The sequence below is a fragment of the Triticum aestivum genome, chromosome 7D (genome assembly GCF_018294505.1).
Source record: "Triticum aestivum cultivar Chinese Spring chromosome 7D, IWGSC CS RefSeq v2.1, whole genome shotgun sequence".
Classification (NCBI taxonomy): Eukaryota; Viridiplantae; Streptophyta; class Magnoliopsida; order Poales; family Poaceae; genus Triticum; species Triticum aestivum.
The window spans coordinates 630,722,373-630,744,427 of record NC_057814.1 but is presented as its reverse complement, the minus strand read 5'-3'; the positions used below and the strand labels follow the sequence as shown (position 1 = coordinate 630,744,427).

The following is a 22,055-nucleotide window of genomic DNA, read 5'->3' as shown; positions in this document are numbered from 1 at the left end:
TGTTTGGACAGGCGCACTAGTTAAAAAAAAATTTGATACTAATGGCGCACCCTGGGCCAGGTGCGCCATTACTAGTTACAACTAGTAATGGCGCACTGTGTCTGGATGCGCCATTAGTATGTTTGGACAGGCGCACTAGTTAAAAAAAATTTGATACTAATGGCGCACCCTGCGCCTGGTGCGCCATTAGTAGTTTCAACTCTAATGGCGTATCAGAAGGTGGTGCGCCATTAGTATATACTAATGGCGCACCGCTTGTTTGGTGCGCCATTAGTGTCAATCCCATCTATAGCCCTTTTTCTAGTAGTGGTTGCACTAGTTCGGCGAAGAGATGGTGATAGAAGTGCAATATGGATGGTAGATATGGGTATTTTTAATCTGAAAATATAAAAACAGCAAGGTAGCAAGCGATAAAAGTGAGCAGAAACGGTATTGCAATGCTTTGAAACAAGGCCTAGGGTTCATACTTTCACTAGTGCAAGTTCTCTCAACAATGATAACATAATTAGATCATATAACAATCCCTCAACATGCAACAAAGAGTCACTCCAAAGTCACTAATAGCGGAGAACAAACGAAGAGATTATTGTAGGGTATGAAACCACCTCAAAGTTATTCTTTCCGATCAATCCATTGGGATATTCCTATAAGTGTCACAAACAGCCCTAGAGTTCGTAGTAAAATAACACCTTAAGACACACATCAACCAAAACCCTAATGTCACCTAGATAGTCCAATGTCACCTCAAGTATCCGCGGGTATGATTATACGATATGCATCACACAATCACAGATTCATCTATTCAACCAACACAAAGAACTTCATAGAGTGCCCCAAAGTTTCTATCGGAGAGTCAAGATGAAAACGTGTGCCAACCCCTATGCATAGATTCCCAAGGTCACGGAACCCGCAAGTTGATCACCAAAACATACATCAAGTGAATCAATATAATACCCCATTGTCACCACGGGTATCCCACGCAAGACATACATCAAGTGTTCTCAAATCCTTAAAGACTAAATCCGATAAGATAACTTCAAAGGGAAAACTCAATCCACTACAAGAAGGTAGAGGGGAGAAACATCATAAGATCCAACTATAGTAGCAAAGCTCGCGGTACATCAAGATCGTGCCAAATGAAGAACACGAGAGAGAGAGAGAGAGAGAGATATCAAACACATAGCTACTGGTACATACCCTCAGCCCCGAGGGTGAACTACTCCCTCCTCGTCATGGAGAGCGCCGGGATGATGAAGATGGCCACCGGTGATGATTCCCCCCTCCGGCAGGGTGCCGGAACAGGGTCCCGATTGGTTTTTAGTGGCTACAGAGGCTTGCGGCGGCGGAACTCCCGATCTAGGTTTCTTTCTGGGTGTTTCTGTATTTATAGGAAGTTTTGGCGTCCGTCTCACGTCAGGGGGGTCTCTGAGTCATCCACAAGATAGGGGGCGCGCCCAGGGGGTAGGGCGTGCCCTCCACCCTTGTGGATGGCTCGGGACTCTTCTGGCCCAACTCTTTTACTCCGGGGGCTTCTTTTGGTCCATAAAAAATCACCAAAAATTGGCACGTCAATTGGACTCCGTTTGGTATTCATTTTCTGTAAAACTCAAAAACAAGGAAAAAACAAAAACTGGCATTGGGCTCTAGGTTAATAGATTAGTCCCAAAAATCATATAAAACAGCATATAAAACATCCAAGATGAATAATATAATAGCATGGAACAATCGAAAATTATACATACGTTGGAGATGTATCACCCCTGCAATTCGGTACATTTGGGGAAATTGGTTACATTTGGTTTTTTGCATCTCTCCACGTGAAAATCACCGACCTACATTTGTTGAAACTCTGAAAAACCAACCATCTAGCTCTACGGCTTTTCTGCAACCTGCCATAAAACTTCTCTTTAATGCAGAAATGAATATTTTTTGTTGTTTTTGATATATAAGCAATGTAAAAAATTAAACTATGATAAAGAAAAGAAACTAAGCAAAGTAAATAACAATGAAGCCAAAAGTTGTCTATGTCAAAGATTTTCCAAAACGAACATGGGTACGGGTTCATGAAAAAAGGGTGATACTTAAGATGACTGCTAAAGTGAAATCTCCAGAAAGTTGATTAAATAGGAGATTTTTTTATAAAGGATGCTTTTTATTGACTTTTAATATTTCGTCAATGGGATACAAGCATAACAAGTCCACACATGGTCTCTATAAAATGAAGTTTCACATAATCAACACCAACACAAAACTAGAGGACGCCGACAAAGATCTAAGTCGTACAAAACTGCGTCGATGCTAGGGGGAGGGGCGATTCATAGACTATGACGCCTAGTCTAACAGAGTATACACCATTGTAAGAAATTGTTGATCCTACCATCTTACCCTTGTTCGGACAGCTTTAGTGGAAATCTTGTAGAGAACATTGAGTTTGGCAAATAAGTTCATACTATATATGATTCTTATCTACCCCTAATCCTGAAGTAGCATAGGCACCATACCTAGTTAAACCTAGATGTATCTCGTTTACCATGATTGAACTCTTTAAGAAGCATTTAGTGTTCATCTCAAAGCAAGAGCCAATATTTTTGGTAAAACTCAATACCAGAGCATCTATACTGGATGCTTTTATTGAGTTCCTTATGAGAAGTAACCATAGTTACAACTTACAACAGATAGATATCAGAGGATGATGTTATTGTATTTTGTGTGCGGGGTTATATATAACTAATTAATTAAGCAAAGGGCCTCTGATTGTAGCAGTCGAGGTTGTTGCCATAGCCAACACCGAGGATGTCGCAGTAGCGCTTGTAGTGCCACTGGCCCGTGATCACTGCATGGCTCGACGGCTTTGGCGCCTGTGTCGTCAACCAAAACCACATGATTGTCTTAAACGACACTATCGGGTCCGTGGCCACCAGGTCTGGGTTGCGCAGCAGATCGACCCCAATGGCCCGGCCCGCAGGCCCGTACTTGTAGTTATGGGAGAGCTGGATGGGCCTACGGCCGTAGCAGCTCTTCCCTGGGGCGCACGGCCATTGCGCGCTGGGAGTTCAATAGTTGGAGATGGCGCCATGCTCCTGCTTGAAGCAGTAGCCAACCTCCGCTTCCATCGTCTTCCTCCTCGAAACCAACCCCCCACAAAACCAGCGCATCATTTATTAACCTCCTCCCACAAAACCAGCACTCCCTCCTATTCGTGTGGCATGCTTGATCCAGCCTCGTTCCATCCATTGGCTCCCGCACGCCTCACGCAGATCGCGCCCCATCCTACGGTCCCCGCTGGCCACGCTGCGCACCCTCTCCTCTACAAATAATGACCGCCTCTTTGCTCGTGCATCTCCATCTGCCGCGCCTCCGCCCCCTCCTTTCTCCTCAACCCAGTACACAGCTTCATCTACAGCCGAGTACGTCTAAGCGTGGTCAAGCTGACGTCCTGGCAGAAAGACTCGCTGGCTTTGTTGGTTCTCTTCCCTATCTATAGGAGCATGCCCTTTTCTCCATCCAACCTTCTCTTAAGGAAATCTTGGCATGGTGCCACTCAAACTGACAAGTTTTTTCCTAATCTTGTGATGTGGTGATGATGCATACGAATCTACTGGATGTGGAGGCGGAGATGCAGCCAGGAAATCGCTGGTAGACAGCAAAAAACCCAGGCATTGGGCTATGCTCCTGTCGAGGATCTGGTGATGATGCATACGAATCTACTGGATGTGGAGGCAGAGATGCAGCCAGGAAATCGCTGGTGGACAGCAAAAAAATAGGCGTTGGGCTATGCTCCTATTGAGGATCACTTGGGCGTCGCGGTATGCTTTTTCGAGGATCATGCGCCCGGTGATGGTTGTTCGTTTCAGAAGACTCATGCAAGCAAACTCAAGCAAAGGTTAGTGTGAGAAAAATCCTATATACATATGCATCAGCAGTCCAGCACTTTGATCGATGCTCCCTTTCATTGCTAAATATGTTTTACTATCATCACTACACTTTTATTTTCAAAAGTTTGTAAAAGTGGGAAAATTATTATGTGCTTCTTTGAGTTGTTCACCTTGAGCGTCTGTCTTGTAACATAGTTTGTGGTGGACAATTATCCTAAGTTTACTGTCTGTACTCTCTCCATTGATCAATTTTTCTCCTTTGACCATCACACATTGTATACTCAATCAAAAAAGGTAGCAGGGACATGATTTTACATTCCACAACTTAACGCAAGTCGATGGAATTCTGGTGACCAGCAGTACGAACAATAAGGTACTAAACAGTGTTATCGGCTCATGAATTTGTTCATTGTAAACACTAACAGTAACCTCAGGTTAGAAGAGGTCATGCCTGTCCTTGATTACTCAAAGCAGCCCATCAAGAATTATGTAGTTAACCCCTCGAGCACCTTCAATTCTTGCATTGTAAGTGTTTTACCAATGCCGATTTGCCTGTAAGCAAAGAAACAAACATGTAATCCATCCAACACCGTAGTCGCAAATGGGGCAGTTTTTTCAAAAAGTTTATCTAGATAAAATTTGAAGAAGAAACATTGGTAAAAACACAAGGAACGATGCGAGTGTAGATTCAAAGTCAACCGCCACCAAAGCCCCTTCTGCTATTTCTTCTGTATATATATTTGGTCCCTGATAGGAGCAAAACAATCTTATGTTACCTAAACAATGTGCAAGTTGCTTTAAATCCAATTGTCACAATTTTTTGCAGTATCATCGCATTAGAATAAACAGCTAATCTGAGCTCTATAAGCTTTGTTGTAATGATCTTTGCATTCCTTTGCCTCCTCGCTGAAATTTTCTTTCAGTTCCTCATATTCACATTCTAACATATTGGCTCATTGTAGAAATAAATAAATCACATTTCTAGCCTTTAGTTGGGGCCTTGGAGGTGGATGCAGTAAATAAATAAATAAATCATGTTTCTTGACCAGCACCGGGATATTGTTTTAACACATGGTAGCGTATGGATTTTTTCCTTCATTCATCGATACTTTCAATATTTGGGTTATTTGGGCTCATCCATGAGTAGTGCTACCATTGTAAAGACATATGTGAACTTCTTGTGTTGTACATGGTCACATAAGAGATATACCTTTAATTTTTCATTTAAAGGGTGACTATAAGACCTTATTTCCCGTTACCAACAAAAACAAATTTATAATAAATTGTAACAATAAAACCAGTCCCACTCTGCTGAAGGAAATATGCCCTAAAGGCAATAATAAAGTATTATATATTTCCTTATATCATGATAAATGTTTATTATTCATGCTAGAATTGTATTAACCGGAAACATAATACATGTGTGAATACATAGACAAACAGAGTGTCACTAGTATGCCTCTACTTGACTAGCTCGTTAATCAAAGATGGTTATGTTTCCTAGCCATAGACATGAGTTGTCATTTGATTAACGGGATCACCTCATTAGGAGAATGACGTGATTGACTTGACCCATTCCGTTAGCTTAGCACCCGATCGTTTAGTATGTTGCTATTGCTTTCTTCATGACTTATACATGTTCCTATGACTATGAGATTATGCAACTCCCGTTTACCGGAGGAACACTTTGTGTGCTACCAAACGTCACAACGTAAATGGGTGATTATAAAGGTGCTCTACAGGTGTCTCCAAAGGTACTTGTTGGGTTGGCGTATTTCGAGATTAGGATTTGTCACTCCAATTGTCGGAGAGGTATCTCTGGGCCCACTCGGTAATGCACATCACTATAAGCCTTGCAAGCATTGTGACTAATGAGTTAGTTGCGGGATGATGTGTTATGGAACGAGTAAAGAGACTTGCCGGTAACGAGATTGAACTAGGTATCGAGATACCGACGATCAAATCTCGGGCAAGTAACATACCGGTGACAAAGGGAACAACGTATGTTGTTATGCGGTCTGACCGATAAAGATCTTCGTAGAATATATGGGAGCCAATATGGGCATCCAGGTCCCGCTATTGGTTGTTGACCGGAGACGTGTCTCGGTCATGTCTACATAGTTCTCGAACCCGTAGGGTCCGCACGCTTAACGTTACGATGACAGTTTTATTGGGTTTTGATGTATCGAAGGAGTTCGGAGTCCCGGATGATATCGGGGATATGACGAGGAGTCTCGAAATGGTCGAGATGTAAAGATCGATATATTGGACGACTATATTCGGACTTCGGAAAGGTTCCGAGTGATTCGGGTATTTTTCGGAGTACCGGAGAGTTACGGGAATTCGTATTGGGCCTTAATGGGCCATACGGGAAAGGAGAGAAAGGCCTCAAAAGGTGGCCGCACCCCTCCCATGGTCTGGTCCGAATTGGACTAGGGAAGGGGGGTGCACCCTTCCTTCTTTCTCCTTCCCCCTTCCCTTCTCCTACTCCCACAAGGAAAGGAGGAGTCCTACTCCCGGTGGGAGTAGGACTCCCCCCTTTTGGCGCGCCTCTCCCATTGGCCGGCTGCCTCCCCCTTGCTCCTTTATATACGGGGGCAGGGGGCACCCCATAGACACAACAATTGATCCTTGAGATCTCTTAGCCGTGTGCGGTGCCCCCCTCCACCATATTACAACTCGATAATACTGTTGCGGAGCTTAGGCGAAGCCCTGTGTCGGTGGAACATCATCATCGTCACCACGCCGTCGTGCTGACGAAACTCTCCCTCAACACTCAGCTGGATCGGAGTTCGAGGGACGTCATCGAGCTGAACGTGTGTAGAACTCGGAGGTGCCGTACGTTCGGTACTTGATCGGTCGGATCGTGAAGACGTACGACTACATCAACCGTGTTGTGATAACGCTTCCGCTGTCGGTCTACGAGGGTACGTGGACAACACTCTCCCCTCTCGTTGCTATGCATCACCATGATCTTGCGTGTGCGTAGGAAATTTTTTGAAATTACTACGTTCCCCAACAGTGGCATCCGAGCCTGGTTTATGCGTTGATGCTATGCACGAGTAGAACACAAGTGAGTTGTGGGCGATATAAGTCATACTGCTTACCAGCATGTCATACTTTGGTTCAGCGGTATTGTGAGATGAAGCGGCCCGGACCGACATTACGCGTACGCTTACGCGAGACTGGTTTCACCATTGCGAGCACTCGTTGCTTAAAGGTGACCGGCGGGTGTCTGTCTCTCTCACTTTAGTTGAACCGAGTGTGGCTACGCCCCGGTCCTTGCGAAGGTTAAAACAGCACCAACTTGACAAACTATCGTTGTGGTTTTGATGCGTAGGTAAGAACGGTTCTTGCTAAGCCCGTAGCAGCCACGTAAAACATGCAACAACAAAGTAGAGGACGTCTAACTTGTTTTTGCAGGGCATGATGTGATGTGATATGGTCAAGACATGATGTGATATAATTTGTTGTATGAGATGATCATGTTTTGTAACCGAGTTATCAGCAACTGGCAGGAGCCATATGGTTGTCGCTTTATTGTATGAGATGCAATCACCATGTAATAGTTTTACTTTATCACTAAGCGGTAGCGATAGTCGTAAAAGCAATTAGTTGGCGAGACGACAACGATACTACGATGGAGATCAAGGTGTCGCGCCGGTGACGATGGTGATCATGACGGTGCTTCGGAGATGGAGATCACAAGCATGGTGCTTCGGAGATGGAGATCACAAGCACAAGATGATGATGGCCATATCATATCACTTATATTGATTGCATGTGATGTTAATCCTTTATGCATCTTATCTTGCTTTGTTTGGCGGTAGCATTATAAGATGATCCTTCACTAAATTATCAAAGTATAAGTGTTCTCCCTGAGTATGCACCGTTGCGAAAGTTCTTCGTGCTGAGACACCACGTGATGATCGGGTGTGATAGGCTCTACGTTCAAATACAACGGGTGCAAAACAGTTGCACACGCGGAATACTCAGGTTAAACTTGACGAGCCTAGCATATAACAGATATGGCCTCGGAACACGGAGACCGAAAGGTCGAGCGTGAATCATATAGTAGATATGATCAACATAGTGATGTTCACCATTGAAACTCCTCCATCTCACGTGATGATCGGACATGGTTTAGTTGATATGGATCACGTGATCACTTAGAGGATTAGAGGGATGTCTATCTAAGTGGGAGTTCTTAAGTAATATGATTAATTGAACTTAAATTTATCATGAACTTAGTCCTGATAGTATTTTGCAAATTATGTTGTAGATCAATAGCTCGCGTTGTTGCTTCCCTGTTTTATTTTTGATATGTTCCTAGAGAAAATTATGTTGAAAGATGTTAGTAGCAAAGATGCGGATTGGATCCGTGATCTGAGGATTATCCTCATTGCTGCACAGAAAAATTATGTCCTTGATGCACCGCTAGGTGACAGACCTATTGCAGGAGCAGATGCAGACGTTATGAACGTTTGGCTAGCTCAATATGATGACTACTTGATAGTTTAGTGCACCATGCTTAACGGCTTAGAATCGGGACTTCAAAGACGTTTTGAACGTCATGGACCATATGAGATGTTCCAGGAGTTGAAGTTAATATTTCAAGCAAATACCCGAGTTGAGAGATATGAAGTCTCCAACAAGTTCTATAGCTAAAAGATGGAGGAGAATCGCTCAACTAGTGAGCATGTGCTCAGATTATCTGGGTACTACAATCGCTTGAATCAAGTGGGAGTTTATCTTCCAGATAAAATAGTGATTGACAGAATTCTCTAGTCACCATCACCAAGTTAGTAGAACTTCGTGATTAACTATAGTATGCAAGGGATGACGAAAGTAATTCCCGAGCTCTTCGTGATGCTGAAATCGACGAAGGTAGAAATCAAGAAAAACATCAAGTGTTGATGGTTGACGAGGCCACTAGTTTCAAGAAAAGGGCAAAGGGAAGAAGGGGAACTTCAAAAAGAACGGCAAGCAAGTTGCTACTCAAGTGAAGAAGCCCAAGTCTGTACCTAAGCCTGAGACTAAGTGCTTCTACTGCAAAGGGACTGGTCACTGGAAGCGGAACTACCCCAACTATTTGGTGGATAAGAAGGATGGCAAAGTGAACAAAGGTATATTTGATATACAGATTATTGATGTGTACTTTACTAGTGTTTATAGCAACCCCTCGGTAATTGATACTGGTTCAGTTGCTAAGAGTAGTAACTCGAAACGGGAGTTGCAGAATAAACAGAGACTAGTAAAAGTGAACAAAGGTATATTTGATATACAGATTATTGATGTGTACTTTACTAGTGTTTATAGCAACCCCTCGGTAATTGATACTGGTTCAGTTGCTAAAGAGTAGTAACTCGAAACGGGAGTTGCATTATAAACAGAGACTAGTAAAAGGCGAGGTGACGATGTGTGTTGGAAGTAGTTCCAAGATTGATATGATCATCATCGCACACTCCCTGTACTTTCGGGATTAGTGTTGAAACTAAATAAGTGTTATTTGGTGCTTGCGTTGAGCATGAATATGATTTGATCATGTTTATTGCAATACGGTTATTCATTTAAGTTAGAGAACAATTGTTGTTCTGTTTACATGAATAAAAAACCTTCTATGGTCATACACACCAACGAAAATGGTTTGTTGGATCTCGATCGTAGTGATACACATATTCATAATATTGAAGCCAAAAGATGCAAAGTTAATAATGATAGTGCAACTTATTTGTGGCACTGCCGTTTAGGTCATATTGGTGTAAAGCGCATGAAGAAACTCCATACTGATGGGATTTTGGAATCACTTGATTATGAATCACTTGATGCTTGCGAACCATGCCTCATGGGCAAGATGACTGAAACGCCGTTCTCCGGAACTATGGAGAGAGCAACAGATTTGTTGGAAATCATACATACAGATGTATGTGGTCCGATGAATATTGAGGCTCGTAGCAGGTATCATTATTTTCTGACCTTCACAGATGATTTGAGCAGATATGGGTATATCTACTTGATGAAACACAAGTCTGAAACATTTGAAAAGTTCAAAGAATTTCAGAGTGAAGTGGAGAATCATCGTAACAAGAAAATAAAAGTTTCTACGATATGATCGCAGAGGTAAAATATTTGAGTTACGAGTTTGGCCTTCAATTAAAACAATGTGGAATAGTTTCACAAATTCACGCCACCTGGAACACCACGGTGTAATGGTGTGTCTGAACGTCATAACCGTACTTTATTGGATATAGTGCAATCTATGATGTTTCTTACCGATTTACCACTATAGTTTTGGGGTTATGCATTAGAGACAGCTGCATTCACATAAAAAAAGGGACACCATCGAAATCCGTTGAGACGACGCCTTATGAACTGTGGTTTGGCAAGAAACCAAAGTTGTCGTTTCTTAAAGTTTGGGGTTGCGATGCTTATGTGAAAAGGTTTCATCCTGATAAGCTCAAACCCAAATCGGAGAAATGTATCTTCATAGGATACCCAAAGGAGACAGTTGGGTACACCTTCTATCACAGATCCGAAGGCAAGACATTCGTTGCTAAGAATGGATCCTTTCTAGAGAAGGAGTTTCTCTCGAAAGATGTGAGTGGGAGGAAAGTAGAACTTGATGAGGTAACTGTACCTGCTCCCTTATTGGATCACAGAAATCTGTTCCTGTGACTTCTACACCAATTAGTGAGGAAGTTAATGATGATGATCATGTAACTTCAGATCAAGTTACTACCAAACCTCGTAGGTAAACCAGAGTAAGATCCACACCAGAGTGGTACGGTAATCCTGTTCTGGAGGTTATGTTACTAGACCATGACGAACCTACAAACTATGAAGAAGCGATGGTGAGCCCAGATTCCGCAAAATGGCTTGAGGCCATGAAATCTGAGATGAGATCCATGTATGAGAACAAAGTATGGACTTTGATTGACTTGCCCAATGGTCGGCAAGCCATTGAGATTAAATGGATCTTCAAGAGGAAGACGGACGCTGATAGTAGTGTTACTATCTACAAAGCTAGAATTGTCGCAAAAGGTTTTCGACAAGTTCAAGGTGTTGACTACGATGAGAGAGTTTCTCACTCGTATCTATGCTTTAAGTCTATCCGAATCATGTTAGCAATTGCCGCATTTTATGAAATCTGGCAAATGGATAAACAAAACTGCATTCCTTAATGGATTTATTAAAGAAGAGTTGTATATGATGCAACCAGAAGGTTTTGTCAATCCTAAAGGTGCTAACAAAATATGCAAGCTCCAGCGATCCATCTATGGACTGGTGCAAGCATCTCGGAGTTGGAATATACACTTTGATAAGTTGATCAAAGGATATAGTGTTATACAGACTTGCGGGGAAGCCTGTATTTACAAGAAAGTGAGTGGGAGCACTACAGCATTTCTGATAAGTATATGTGAATGACATATTGTTGATCGGAAATAATGTAGAATTATTCTGCAAAGCATAAAGGAGTGTTTGAAAGGAGTTTTTCAAAAGAAAGACCTCGGTGAAGCTGCTTACATATTGAGCATCAAGATCTATAGAGATAGATCAAGACGCTTGATAAGTTTTTTCAATGAGTACATACCTTAACAAGATTTTGAAGTAGTTCAAATAGAACAGTCAAAGAAAGAGTTCTTGCCTGTGTTACAAGGTGTGAAATTGAGTAAGACTCAAAGCCCGACCACGGCAGAAGATAGAAAGAGAATGAAAGTCATTCCCTATGCCTTGGCCATAGGTTCTATAAAGTATGCCATGCTGTGTACCAGATCTATTGTATACCCTACACTGATTTTGGCAAGGGAGTACAATAGTGATCTAGGAGTAGATCACTGGACAGCGGTCAAAATTATCCTTAGTGGAATAAGGATATGTTTCTCGATTATGGAAGTGACAAAAGGTTCGTCGTAAAGGGTTACGTCGATGCAAGTTTTGACACTAATCTAGATGACTCTAAGTCTCGGTCTAGATACATATTGAAAGTGGGAGCAATTAGCTAGAGTAGCTCTGTGCAGAGCATTGTAGACATAGAAATTTGCAAATACTTACGGATCTGAATGTGACAGACCCGTTGACTAAAATTATCTCACAAGCAAAACATAATCACACCTTAGTACTCTTTGGGTGTTAATCACATAGCGATGTGAACTAGATTATTGACTCTAGTAAACCCTTTGAGTGTTGGTCACATAGAGATGTGAACTATGGGTGTTAATCACATGGTGATGTGAATTATTGATGTTAAATCATATGGCGATGTGAACTAGATTATTGACTCTAGTACAAGTGGGAGACTGAAGGAAATATGCCCTAGAGGCAATAATAAAGTATTATATATTTCCTTATATCATGATAAATGTTTATTATTCATGCTATAATTGTATTAACCGGAAACATAATACATGTGTGAATACATAGACAAACAGAGTGTCACTAGTATGCCTCTACTTGACTAGCTCGTTAATCAAAGATGGTTATGTTTCCTAGCCATAGACATGAGTTGTCATTTGATTAACGGGATCACCTCATTAGGAGAATGACGTGATTGACTTGACCCATTCCGTTAGCTTAGCACCCGATCGTTTAGTATGTTGCTATTGCTTTCTTCATGACTTATACATGTTCCTATGACTATGAGATTATGCAACTCCCGTTTACCGGAGGAACACTTTGTGTGCTACCAAACGTCACAATGTAAATGGGTGATTATAAAGGTGCTCTACAGGTGTCTCCAAAGGTACTTGTTGGGTTGGCGTATTTCGAGATTAGGATTTGTCACTCCAATTGTCGGAGAGGTATCTCTGGGCCCACTCGGTAATGCACATCACTATAAGCCTTGCAAGCATTGTGACTAATGAGTTAGTTGCGGGATGATGTGTTACGGAACGAGTAAAGAGACTTGCCGGTAACGAGATTGAACTAGGTATCGAGATACCGACGATCAAATCTCGGGCAAGTAACATACCGGTGACAAAGGGAATAACGTATGTTGTTATGCGGTCTGACCGATAAAGATCTTCGTAGAATATGTGGGAGCCAATATGGGCATCCAGGTCCCGCTATTGGTTATTGACCGGAGACGTGTCTCGGTCATGTCTACATAGTTCTCGAACCCGTAGGGTCCGCACGCTTAACGTTACGATGGCAGTTTTATTGAGTTTTGATGTACCGAAGGAGTTCGGAGTCCCGGATGAGATCGGGGATATGACGAGGAGTCTCGAAATGGTCGAGACGTAAAGATCGATATATTGGACGACTATATTCGGTCTTCGGAAAGGTTCCGAGTGATTCGGGTATTTTTCGGAGTACCGGAGAGTTACGGGAATTCGTATTGGGCCTTAACAGGCCATACGGGAAAGGAGAGAAAGGCCTCAAAAGGTGGCCGCACCCCTCCCCATGGTTTGGTCCGAATTGGACTAGGGAAGGGGGGCGCACCCTTCCTTCTTTCTCCTTCCCCCTTCCCTTCTCCTACTCCCACAAGGAAAGGAGGAGTCCTACTCCCGGTGGGAGTAGGACTCCCCCCTTTTGGCGCGCCTCTCCCCTTGGCCGGCTGCCTCCCCCTTGCTCCTTTATATACGGGGGCAGGGGGCACCCCATAGACACAACAATTGATCCTTGAGATCTCTTAGTCGTGTGCGGTGCCCCCCTCCACCATATTACACCTCGATAATATTGTTGCGGAGCTTAGGCGAAGCCCTGTGTCGGTGGAACATCATCATCGTCACCACGCCGTCGTGCTGACGAAACTCTCCCTCAACACTCGGCTGGATCGGAGTTCGAGGGACGTCATCGAGCTGAACGTGTGTAGAACTCGGAGGTGCCGTACGTTCGGTACTTGATCGGTCGGATCGTGAAGACGTACGACTACATCAACCGCGTTGTGATAACGCTTCCGCTGTCGGTCTACGAGGGTATGTGGACAACACTCTCCCCTCTCGTTGCTATGCATCACCATGATCTTGCGTGTGCGTAGGAAATTTTTTGAAATTACTACATTCCCCAACATCTGCATGCCAGAGCAGTATAATTATTTGTCAACCATTTAATTCCAATGAAATAAGAACTTGTGTGTACTTGCCATATTAAGAATTTAAACAATTTTTAATAAAAGATTTTGGGTGTTTTCAGTAAATGTTGGCTTTTCCTTTTTCCTAATTAGCCATATATTTGGATGTAAAACATTGTTGAAACCGTCCCTCTAATGCTTACTTTCTCTAAATAGTTAGCTAGGAAGACCTGCATTGTTTTCCTTCCATGCAAAGTAAAAAATAGAAGACATGGTCGTGCAGCAAATTGTAGTGCCGCTGCGCAGAAAATAGAAGACATGCGGCATTTTCCTTTTCCAAATTAGCCATGCGATTGTTCCCCATCCCACCCGTTATGCTGCCGAAATTTCCCGCTGAAATTCGCACGACTTGTCAAAAATTTGGCCTGGTTTTTAAGAAAACGTAAGTTTTAGGGTGTTGGCTGCAAAATGTTAGGACTTGTCCATAAATCATGTTTCTTGCCTTTACTTGGAGCCTTGGAGGTGGGTGTTGTAAATAAATAAATCATTTTCTTGCCTTTAGTTGGAGCCTTAGAGGTGGATACTATAAATAAATAAATAAATCATGTTTCTTGACCAGCACCGAGGTAGCGTTTTAACACATGGTAGCATATGGATTTTTTCTTTGATTCATCAATACGTTCAATCAGAGACGAAGCTAGGGTGTGCTGGGGCCATGCCCCCCCCCCCCCCCCCCCGACAGGAGCAAAAGAATCTTATGTTACCTAAGCAATGTGCAAGTTGCTTTAAATCCAATTGTCACAATTTTTTGCAGTATCATCGCATTAGAATAAACAGCTAACCTGAGCTCTATAAGCTTTGTTGTAATGATCTTTGCATTCCTTTGCCTCCTCGCTGAAATTTTCTTTCAGTTCCTCATATTAACATTCTAAACTTGCATATTGGCTCATTGTAGAAATAAATAAATCACATTTCTAGCCTTTTGTTGGGGCCTTGGAGGTGGATGCAGTAAATAAATAAATAATGTTTCTTGACCAGCACCGGGATATTGTTTTAACACATGGTAGCGTATGGATTTTTTTTTTCCTTCATTCATCGATACTTCCAAGATTTGGGTTGTTTGGGCTCATCCAAGAGTAGTGCTACCATTGTAAAGACATATGTGAACTTCTTGTGCTATACATGGTTACATAAGAGATATACCTTTAATTCTTCAGTTAAAGGGTTAAGACCTTATTTCCTGTTACCAACAAAAACAAATTTATAATAAATTGTAAACAATAAACCAGTCCCACACTGCATGCCAGGGCAGTATGATTATTTGTCAACCATTTAATTCCAATGAAATAAGAACTTGTGTGTACTTGCCATATTAAGAATTTAAACAAATTTATAGCAACTTTATATCATTTTTGGGACTAACCTATTGACCAGCACCGAGGTAGCGTTTTAACACATGGTAGCATATGGATTTTTTCTTTGATTCATCAATACGGTCAATCAGGGACGAAGCCAGGGGTGCTGGGCCATGCCCCCCCCCTCCCCCAATTTTCCCCAAACAAACCCCTATTTATTAGCTAAATGTACTCTCGATGGACGTCCATGGAGTACAATTACCTCGCTACTATATATAGCCGAGAACAGGGCCGACTCATGTGGAGATTAAGATAAATGAGTGTCTGATGGAGTTTATCACATGGAAGAAATGTTGTGGAGACAGAGCTTGAGAATCAATTGGTTAGCTGAAGGAGACATGAACACACAAATAATTCACCTTCGTGCAAGTGTGTGTACGTGCCAGAAGCGGTGGGGAGTCACTACTAGAAAAAGGCCTGCTAGTGGCGCACCTGTTTTGCCTACTAATGACGCACTACAGGTGCGCCACTAGCATCACGCCATTAGAATTTTTTACTAATAACGCACCACGGGTGCGCCATTAGTATATCACACGGTGCGCCATTACTATCTGACTTAGTAATGGCGCACCACATAGAAGTGCGCCATTACTAACTTTTTTTTCAAAATTTTTTTTGAATTTTTTTTCAAATTTTTCCTTAATCTCGGGTCACTATGGCTTAATCTCGGGTCAATATGCTTAATCTCAAGTCAAATCGCACTCCGTGGTCAAACTTCCCTAAAGGTCACCCATCCTCACACTACTCCAACCCAAGCACGCTTAACTTCAGAGTTCTATCCAACCCCAGCACCAGCTCACTTAACAGGCACTTGTTGATATATCTAGCATGTCAATCCTATTAAACCTTGTTGATGTCTAGGACTTTGTTCATGTTCATGAGTGTGATGAAATTTTGAAAAAATATTTCAAACTTCCGTTCATATTACATATCATATTTGAAAAAATTTGAAACTATTTTTTTCTGTTACTAGTGGCGCACCTAGCAAATGGTGCGCCACTAGTAAGTTTGAATTTTTTTTCCATTTTTCCCCCTCTAGATCTTAAAAGTCCCGTATCTTTTTTTCTGTTAGGTTTTTGGGGATTCTAAAAATATTCAACGGGGTACCTCCAGTTGAATTCGGATGTAACATTTCGAGTAGATGATTTTTCATATATAAAACTTTTTAATCCGAGTTCGTATGCAAAAGTTATGCCCATTTTACAAATTCTAGAGAGATTTTGCAAATAAAGTCGAAATTCATATTTGTAAATTTTCCCAACAATTAGACCACATATCACATGGGAAACTTATTTTATTTTATTTTTTTGACATTTCCATCATTTTCTTTTATTTTTTCTAAAACTGAAAAGGCGGTCCGGGGGGTGCATTCGGTGGAATTTTTTAGCAAAGTTAGTAATGGCGCACCGTGGGTGTGGTGCGCCATTACTAGTTAGTTAAATTAGTAATGGCGCACTATCCCCTGGTGCGCCATTACTAGTTTTAAAAAAAATTGTTAGTAGTGGCGCACCGTGGATGTGGTGCGCCATTAGTATTTGGACACTAATGGTGTACCAACACATGGTGCGCCATTAGTATATAGTAGTGGCGCACCACATGTGTGATGCGCCATTAGTGTCCATATTATCTATAGCCATTTTCTTAGTAGTGAGTGTCACATTTTTATATATGTGTCACGCTCGCGCTGCGAGAACTAGGCAGCAATCAAACCTGGCGGCTCCGATCTGGCTGAGGGGTGAGTTTATCGTCCGTTTGGTATTGATTTACTGCGAAGTAAAAAATAAGCAAAAAACAGCAGCTGGCACTGGGCACTATGTCAATAGGTTAGTCCCAAAAAAGATATAAAGTTGCTATAAAATGATTGTGAAACATCAAGGAAGGCAAATACGTTCATACTATATATGATTCTTATCTGCCCCTAATCCTGAAGTAGCATAGGCACCATACCTAGTTAAACCTAGATGTATCTCGTTTGCCATGATTGAACTCTTTAAGAAGCATTTAGTGTTCACCTCAAAGCAAGAGCCAATATTTTTGGTAAAACTCAATACCAAAGCATCTATACTGAATGCTTTAATTGAGTTCCTTATGAGAAGTAACCATAGTTACAACTTATAACAGATACATATCAGAGGATGCTCTTATTGCATTTTGTGTGTGGGGTTATGTAAAGCTAATTAATTAAGCGAAGGGCCTCTGATTGTAGCAGTCGAGGTTGTCACCATAGCCAACGCCGAGGATGTCGCAGTAGCGCTTGTAAAACCCGATTCGGTCGGCGACTCGACTGTCCTGGCCATGCCCGCACTCGATCCCGCCATTGACAATGTTGGTTATGACGCCAAACCCGGGCACCCTCCCTGCAGCCCGGTCCGTCCCTGATGGGCTCCACTGGCCCGTGATCACAGCATGGCTCGACGGCTTTGGTGCCTGTGCCGTCATCCAAAACCACATCGCTGTCTTAAACGACACTGTCGGGTCCGTGGCCACCAGGTCTGGATTGCGCAGCAGATCGACCCCAATGGCCCGGCCTGCCGGCCCGTAGTTGTAGTTGTGGGAGAGTTGGATCGGCCCACGGCCGTAGTAGCTCTTCCCTGGGGCACACGGCCATTGCGCGCTCGGAGTGCAGTAGTTGGAGGTGGCGCCACGCTCCTGCTTGAAGCAGTAGCCCCAGGCGAAGGCTCCGTCCGGTGCCGTCGCCCACCCACCGGTGGTCTCGTGGGAGGTCTGGGCCAGGAAGGCGGCCACCTCGCGCTTCCGGGTATCGGTGCTGCCCGTGGTGCCGAAGCCCGGGAAGGCGCCCGCGGCCGCGACGAAGGCGTCGTAGGTGTAGAAGCCCTTGGCCTGGCAGGCGCCGTCGTTACGGTGCAGCAGCATGCGGTCGAAGAGGGCGCGCGAGATGATGGAGGATACGCCGCCGCCGCCGGAGGGTGTGGGTGTGACGGGCGTTCCGCCGCAACCGGAGCACTGGCTCTGGCATCCGTCTCCGCAGTAGTCCGAGGTGGAGCCGCACCAGCCAAAGCGGCTGCAGCAGAGGCAGTTGGGGCAGGTCGCCCCGCCGGCCTGGGAGCCGCACTGCTCGGCGACGGCCATGGTGGCCGCCATGGCAAGCACAGCAAACAACGCGAACGCTCTCATCGTGCGTGGCAACGAACCGCTATATATCTTGTGGTCCAAGTGTGGTGGTGTGTGTGTGGCAGAAGCGGTGGGGAGTGCACGTCTTTATATAGGCTCGTCATGCGATCGAGGGGTCAAACTTGGCGGCATAGATCAGGCCGAGAGGTACGGCGGTGAGCAGCTGGCCATGCATGATTGAGAGCGTGTGCTGGTATGCACGCATGTGGAATTTTAGTCCATAGATGACGCAGGGCATTCATGGACGGACGTCCATGGAATGCAATTCCCATTTTTTCCTTTTCAAAGTTCATCATTTATCCTCCTTTCCGTTGAAACAGATAATCGTGCACGCATTCGCACTGCCTTGACTTTTTTTTTCTTTTTTTTTCTTTTCCCGCTCCTTTCCCTGGAGTCTGGCGATACATATTGATCGTGCCAACCTAGCTAACAACAACGTTGCAATGTATGTGTACTCCCTCCGCTCCAGAGCGACACTTTGTACAAAATCACCGACACTTAATTCGAAACGGAGGGAGTACATGCACTAGTAGAAAAATGGCCTAATGTTCAGCTCATTAGTCCCGGTTTGTATTTGAGCCGGCACTAATGATTGTTTCAACGGCTAGGCGGGCGGCGCTCATTAGTACCGGTTCATGGCGAACCTTTAGTACCAGTTCGTGCCACGAACTGGTACTAAAGAGGTGGTGGCCTTTAGTACGGGTTGGTGGCTCCAACCTGTACTAAGGACCCCCCCCCCCCCCCTTGTACGGGTTCGTGCCATCAACCGGTACTAAAGGGTTGCACTGCCACCCGCCGTGCACAATGTTTAGTCCCACCTCGCTAGTTGAGAGGAGCTCGCACCGGTTTATAAGCCCGCCGCGGCTACCATGTCGAGCTCCTCTCTAAGCAGTCCTTTGTGGCCTATTGCAAGTCTTCTGCCCTGTGGGGCCTACTGGGCCGTACGGGCCTGCATCCTGACCCAACTAGAGGTTGGGTTTTTAGTCGTATGCAGGCCGTGCCGGCCCAGTAGGCGGGCTGTTTTTTCTTTATTTCAAAAAAAATATTTTAATACCGGTTGGTGTTACCAACCGATACTAATGGGCTCCCCTCCCCCGGCGCTGGCTCATGCCACGTGGTGGCCCTTTAGCGGCGGTTCGTGCAGAACCGGTACTAAAGGGGGGGGAACCTTTAGTCCCCACCCTTTTGTGCCGGTTACAGAACCGGCACTAAAGGGCATTACAAACCGGTGCTATAGCCCGGTTCTGCACTAGTGATGTTTGCTATTTTGAGGCAGCTTAATAATTTTTCGCACGTTAGCCAATTCCGAGGCGTAGCACCGAACCGGAGATGGGGAGGGCCATGGCTGGTCACGGCATCGCCAACGAAGACAAGCAATGACCGAGGAGCTGTGACATCATTGTAGGAGGCTACGAATAGGATTGACCGAGTGCGGGTGGATGGTGGGGGCGGTCGCCGGAGGGGGAGGGAGCTTACACTAGTAGAAAAAGGGGCTTTCGTTCGGGCCTGGCCAGCCCATTAGTCCCGGTTCTTATATGAACCGGGACCAACGGGTGCATTCGTCCCGGTTCGTGAGCCCAGGTGGCCGGCCGGGGCCTCGCAGCCTTTGGTCCCGGTTCGTCTGGATCCATGTGTCCCGGTTCTAGGAACGAACCGGGACCAATGGGCCTCGCTCCTGGCCCATAACCATTGGTCCCGGTTCCAGCCACGAACCGGGACAAATGATTTGCCTATATATAGCCCATCGCCAGCGAGCAGAGCACTCCACCGTGCTCTGTTTTTTGCAGGCCGGCGAGGGGAGGGCATTTGGGTGCTCTAGCTCACCTCCTATGCACATGAGGTGTTTGATGAAATGTCCGAGCCACACTAGTTAATATTTCTTCTCTCGAAACTCGACCTCCGAGCTCCATTTTCCCCGAGATTTTTCTAGGTTTAGCGGTCCGTCACGTCCCGTCCCCGTCTTCACCGCCGTCGATCGTCCGCGCCGATCTCGTCGCCGGCACCACCGTGGTGAGCCTCTTGTTCTTATCTTCTTTTTGAAAGAAAAAAAATCTTACTTGAGATGGATACTTGTCTAATTTTCTTAGTTTTATTATTCCTTGTTATTATATAGTGCGATGGTTCTGGTATCCGCCCCCGTCGGCCCTCGTCCTGTCTATGATTCGGATGTGGTATATATTATCTTTTTATAACTATTTGGTTCATTTATTGTTTATGACAATTATGCCGACCAACGTGACATAGATTTTGTTATGTAGGAGGTGGTTGAACCGGAAATTCCAACCGACCCTATTGTCGAGAGGTTCAATTTAGTCGAAGAAGAAAACAATTACTTGAAGGAAAAAAAATGAGGAGGAGAAGATGATATTGGAGTTACATGTTGCGGATGTCGTCGATGATCACAAGATGAAGATGGATGCAATGCGGTTGAAGATTAGAAAGATTAGAAAATATGCCATTCATACCGAGGCTTGGTATCATTATGCCGTTGGATCAATTGTTACCTTAGTTGTGATTATGATCGCATTTGTTGTTGCATTGAAAGGTTTTACATAGTTTCAATGTATGGTTTAACTAGATGCTCTGGAGAGCTATATGTTGTTCAATTTTAACTATGTATGTACTTTGGTTTTAATGTGATGATGAACTACTATTAATTTGGTCACTTATCTCTATCCAGCTGAAAAAAATCAGTAAATGCATGAAAAATAACAAATGAAGTCAGAAAGGGTTGAAAATTGATGATGTGGCTTTGAATGGTGCATTTTGAACACAGAAAAACTATGGAGTTCAAATAAGTTCAAAAAAATCAAATCCCTTTGTAACAGACGAGTTTCCGTATGAAACCCTGATACTTCGAAAGAGATTGTCCGTTTTGTACACGAAGTGCATCCAGTTTTTGCCGTAAGCCTCTCTACTTTCTTGCACATGCTATGTGGGTGAAATGATGATACCATGCCAACTTTCAACCTTTTCAGAGTTCATTTGTAGTGCTTTTCAATTTTAGGGTCTTATAGCTCAAAATAATCAGTAAATGCATGAAAAATAACAAATGAAGTCAGAAAGGGTTGAAAATTGATGATGTGGCTTTGAATGGTGCATTTTGAACACAGAAAAACTATGGAGTTCAAATAAGTTCAAAAAAATGAAATCCCTTTGTAACAGACGAGTTTCCGTATGAAACCCTGATACTTCGAAAGAGATTGTCCGTTTTGTACACGAAGTGCATCCAGTTTTTGCCGTAAGCCTCTCTACTTTCTTGCACATGCTATGTGGGTGAAATGATGATACCATGCCAACTTTCAACCTTTTCAGAGTTCATTTGAAATGCTTTTCAATTTTAGGGTCTTATAGCTCAAAATAATCAGTAAATGCACGAAAAATAACAAATAAAATAAATAAGTAATTAGAAGCAAATTAATATAAACTTTAATAAAATATATAAGTAGAAACAAAATAAAATAAAATTTAATAACATTTATGAAACTAAAATTAACAAAGTATTTTCTGTTCAAAACATTATAAGCAACCTCTAGTATTATTGAAACTAAAATTATATAAAATTGATGCAACTAAAATTATCGAAGTATTTTCTGTTCAAAATCATGAAAAGCAAAAAGAATT

At 43.5% G+C, this 22,055-nt stretch overlaps 1 protein-coding gene across 1 annotated transcript; it reads right to left on the bottom strand.

Annotated features, from left to right (window-relative positions):
- Window positions 1-17,330: 17,330 nt before the first annotated feature.
- Window positions 17,331-18,486, bottom strand: LOC123164256 (basic endochitinase A). Its single transcript, XM_044581669.1, has one exon. The coding sequence runs from the start codon at window positions 18,432-18,434 to the stop codon at window positions 17,481-17,483; it is 954 nt and encodes a 317-aa protein (XP_044437604.1). The 5' UTR covers window positions 18,435-18,486; the 3' UTR covers window positions 17,331-17,480.
- Window positions 18,487-22,055: the final 3,569 nt, after the last annotated feature.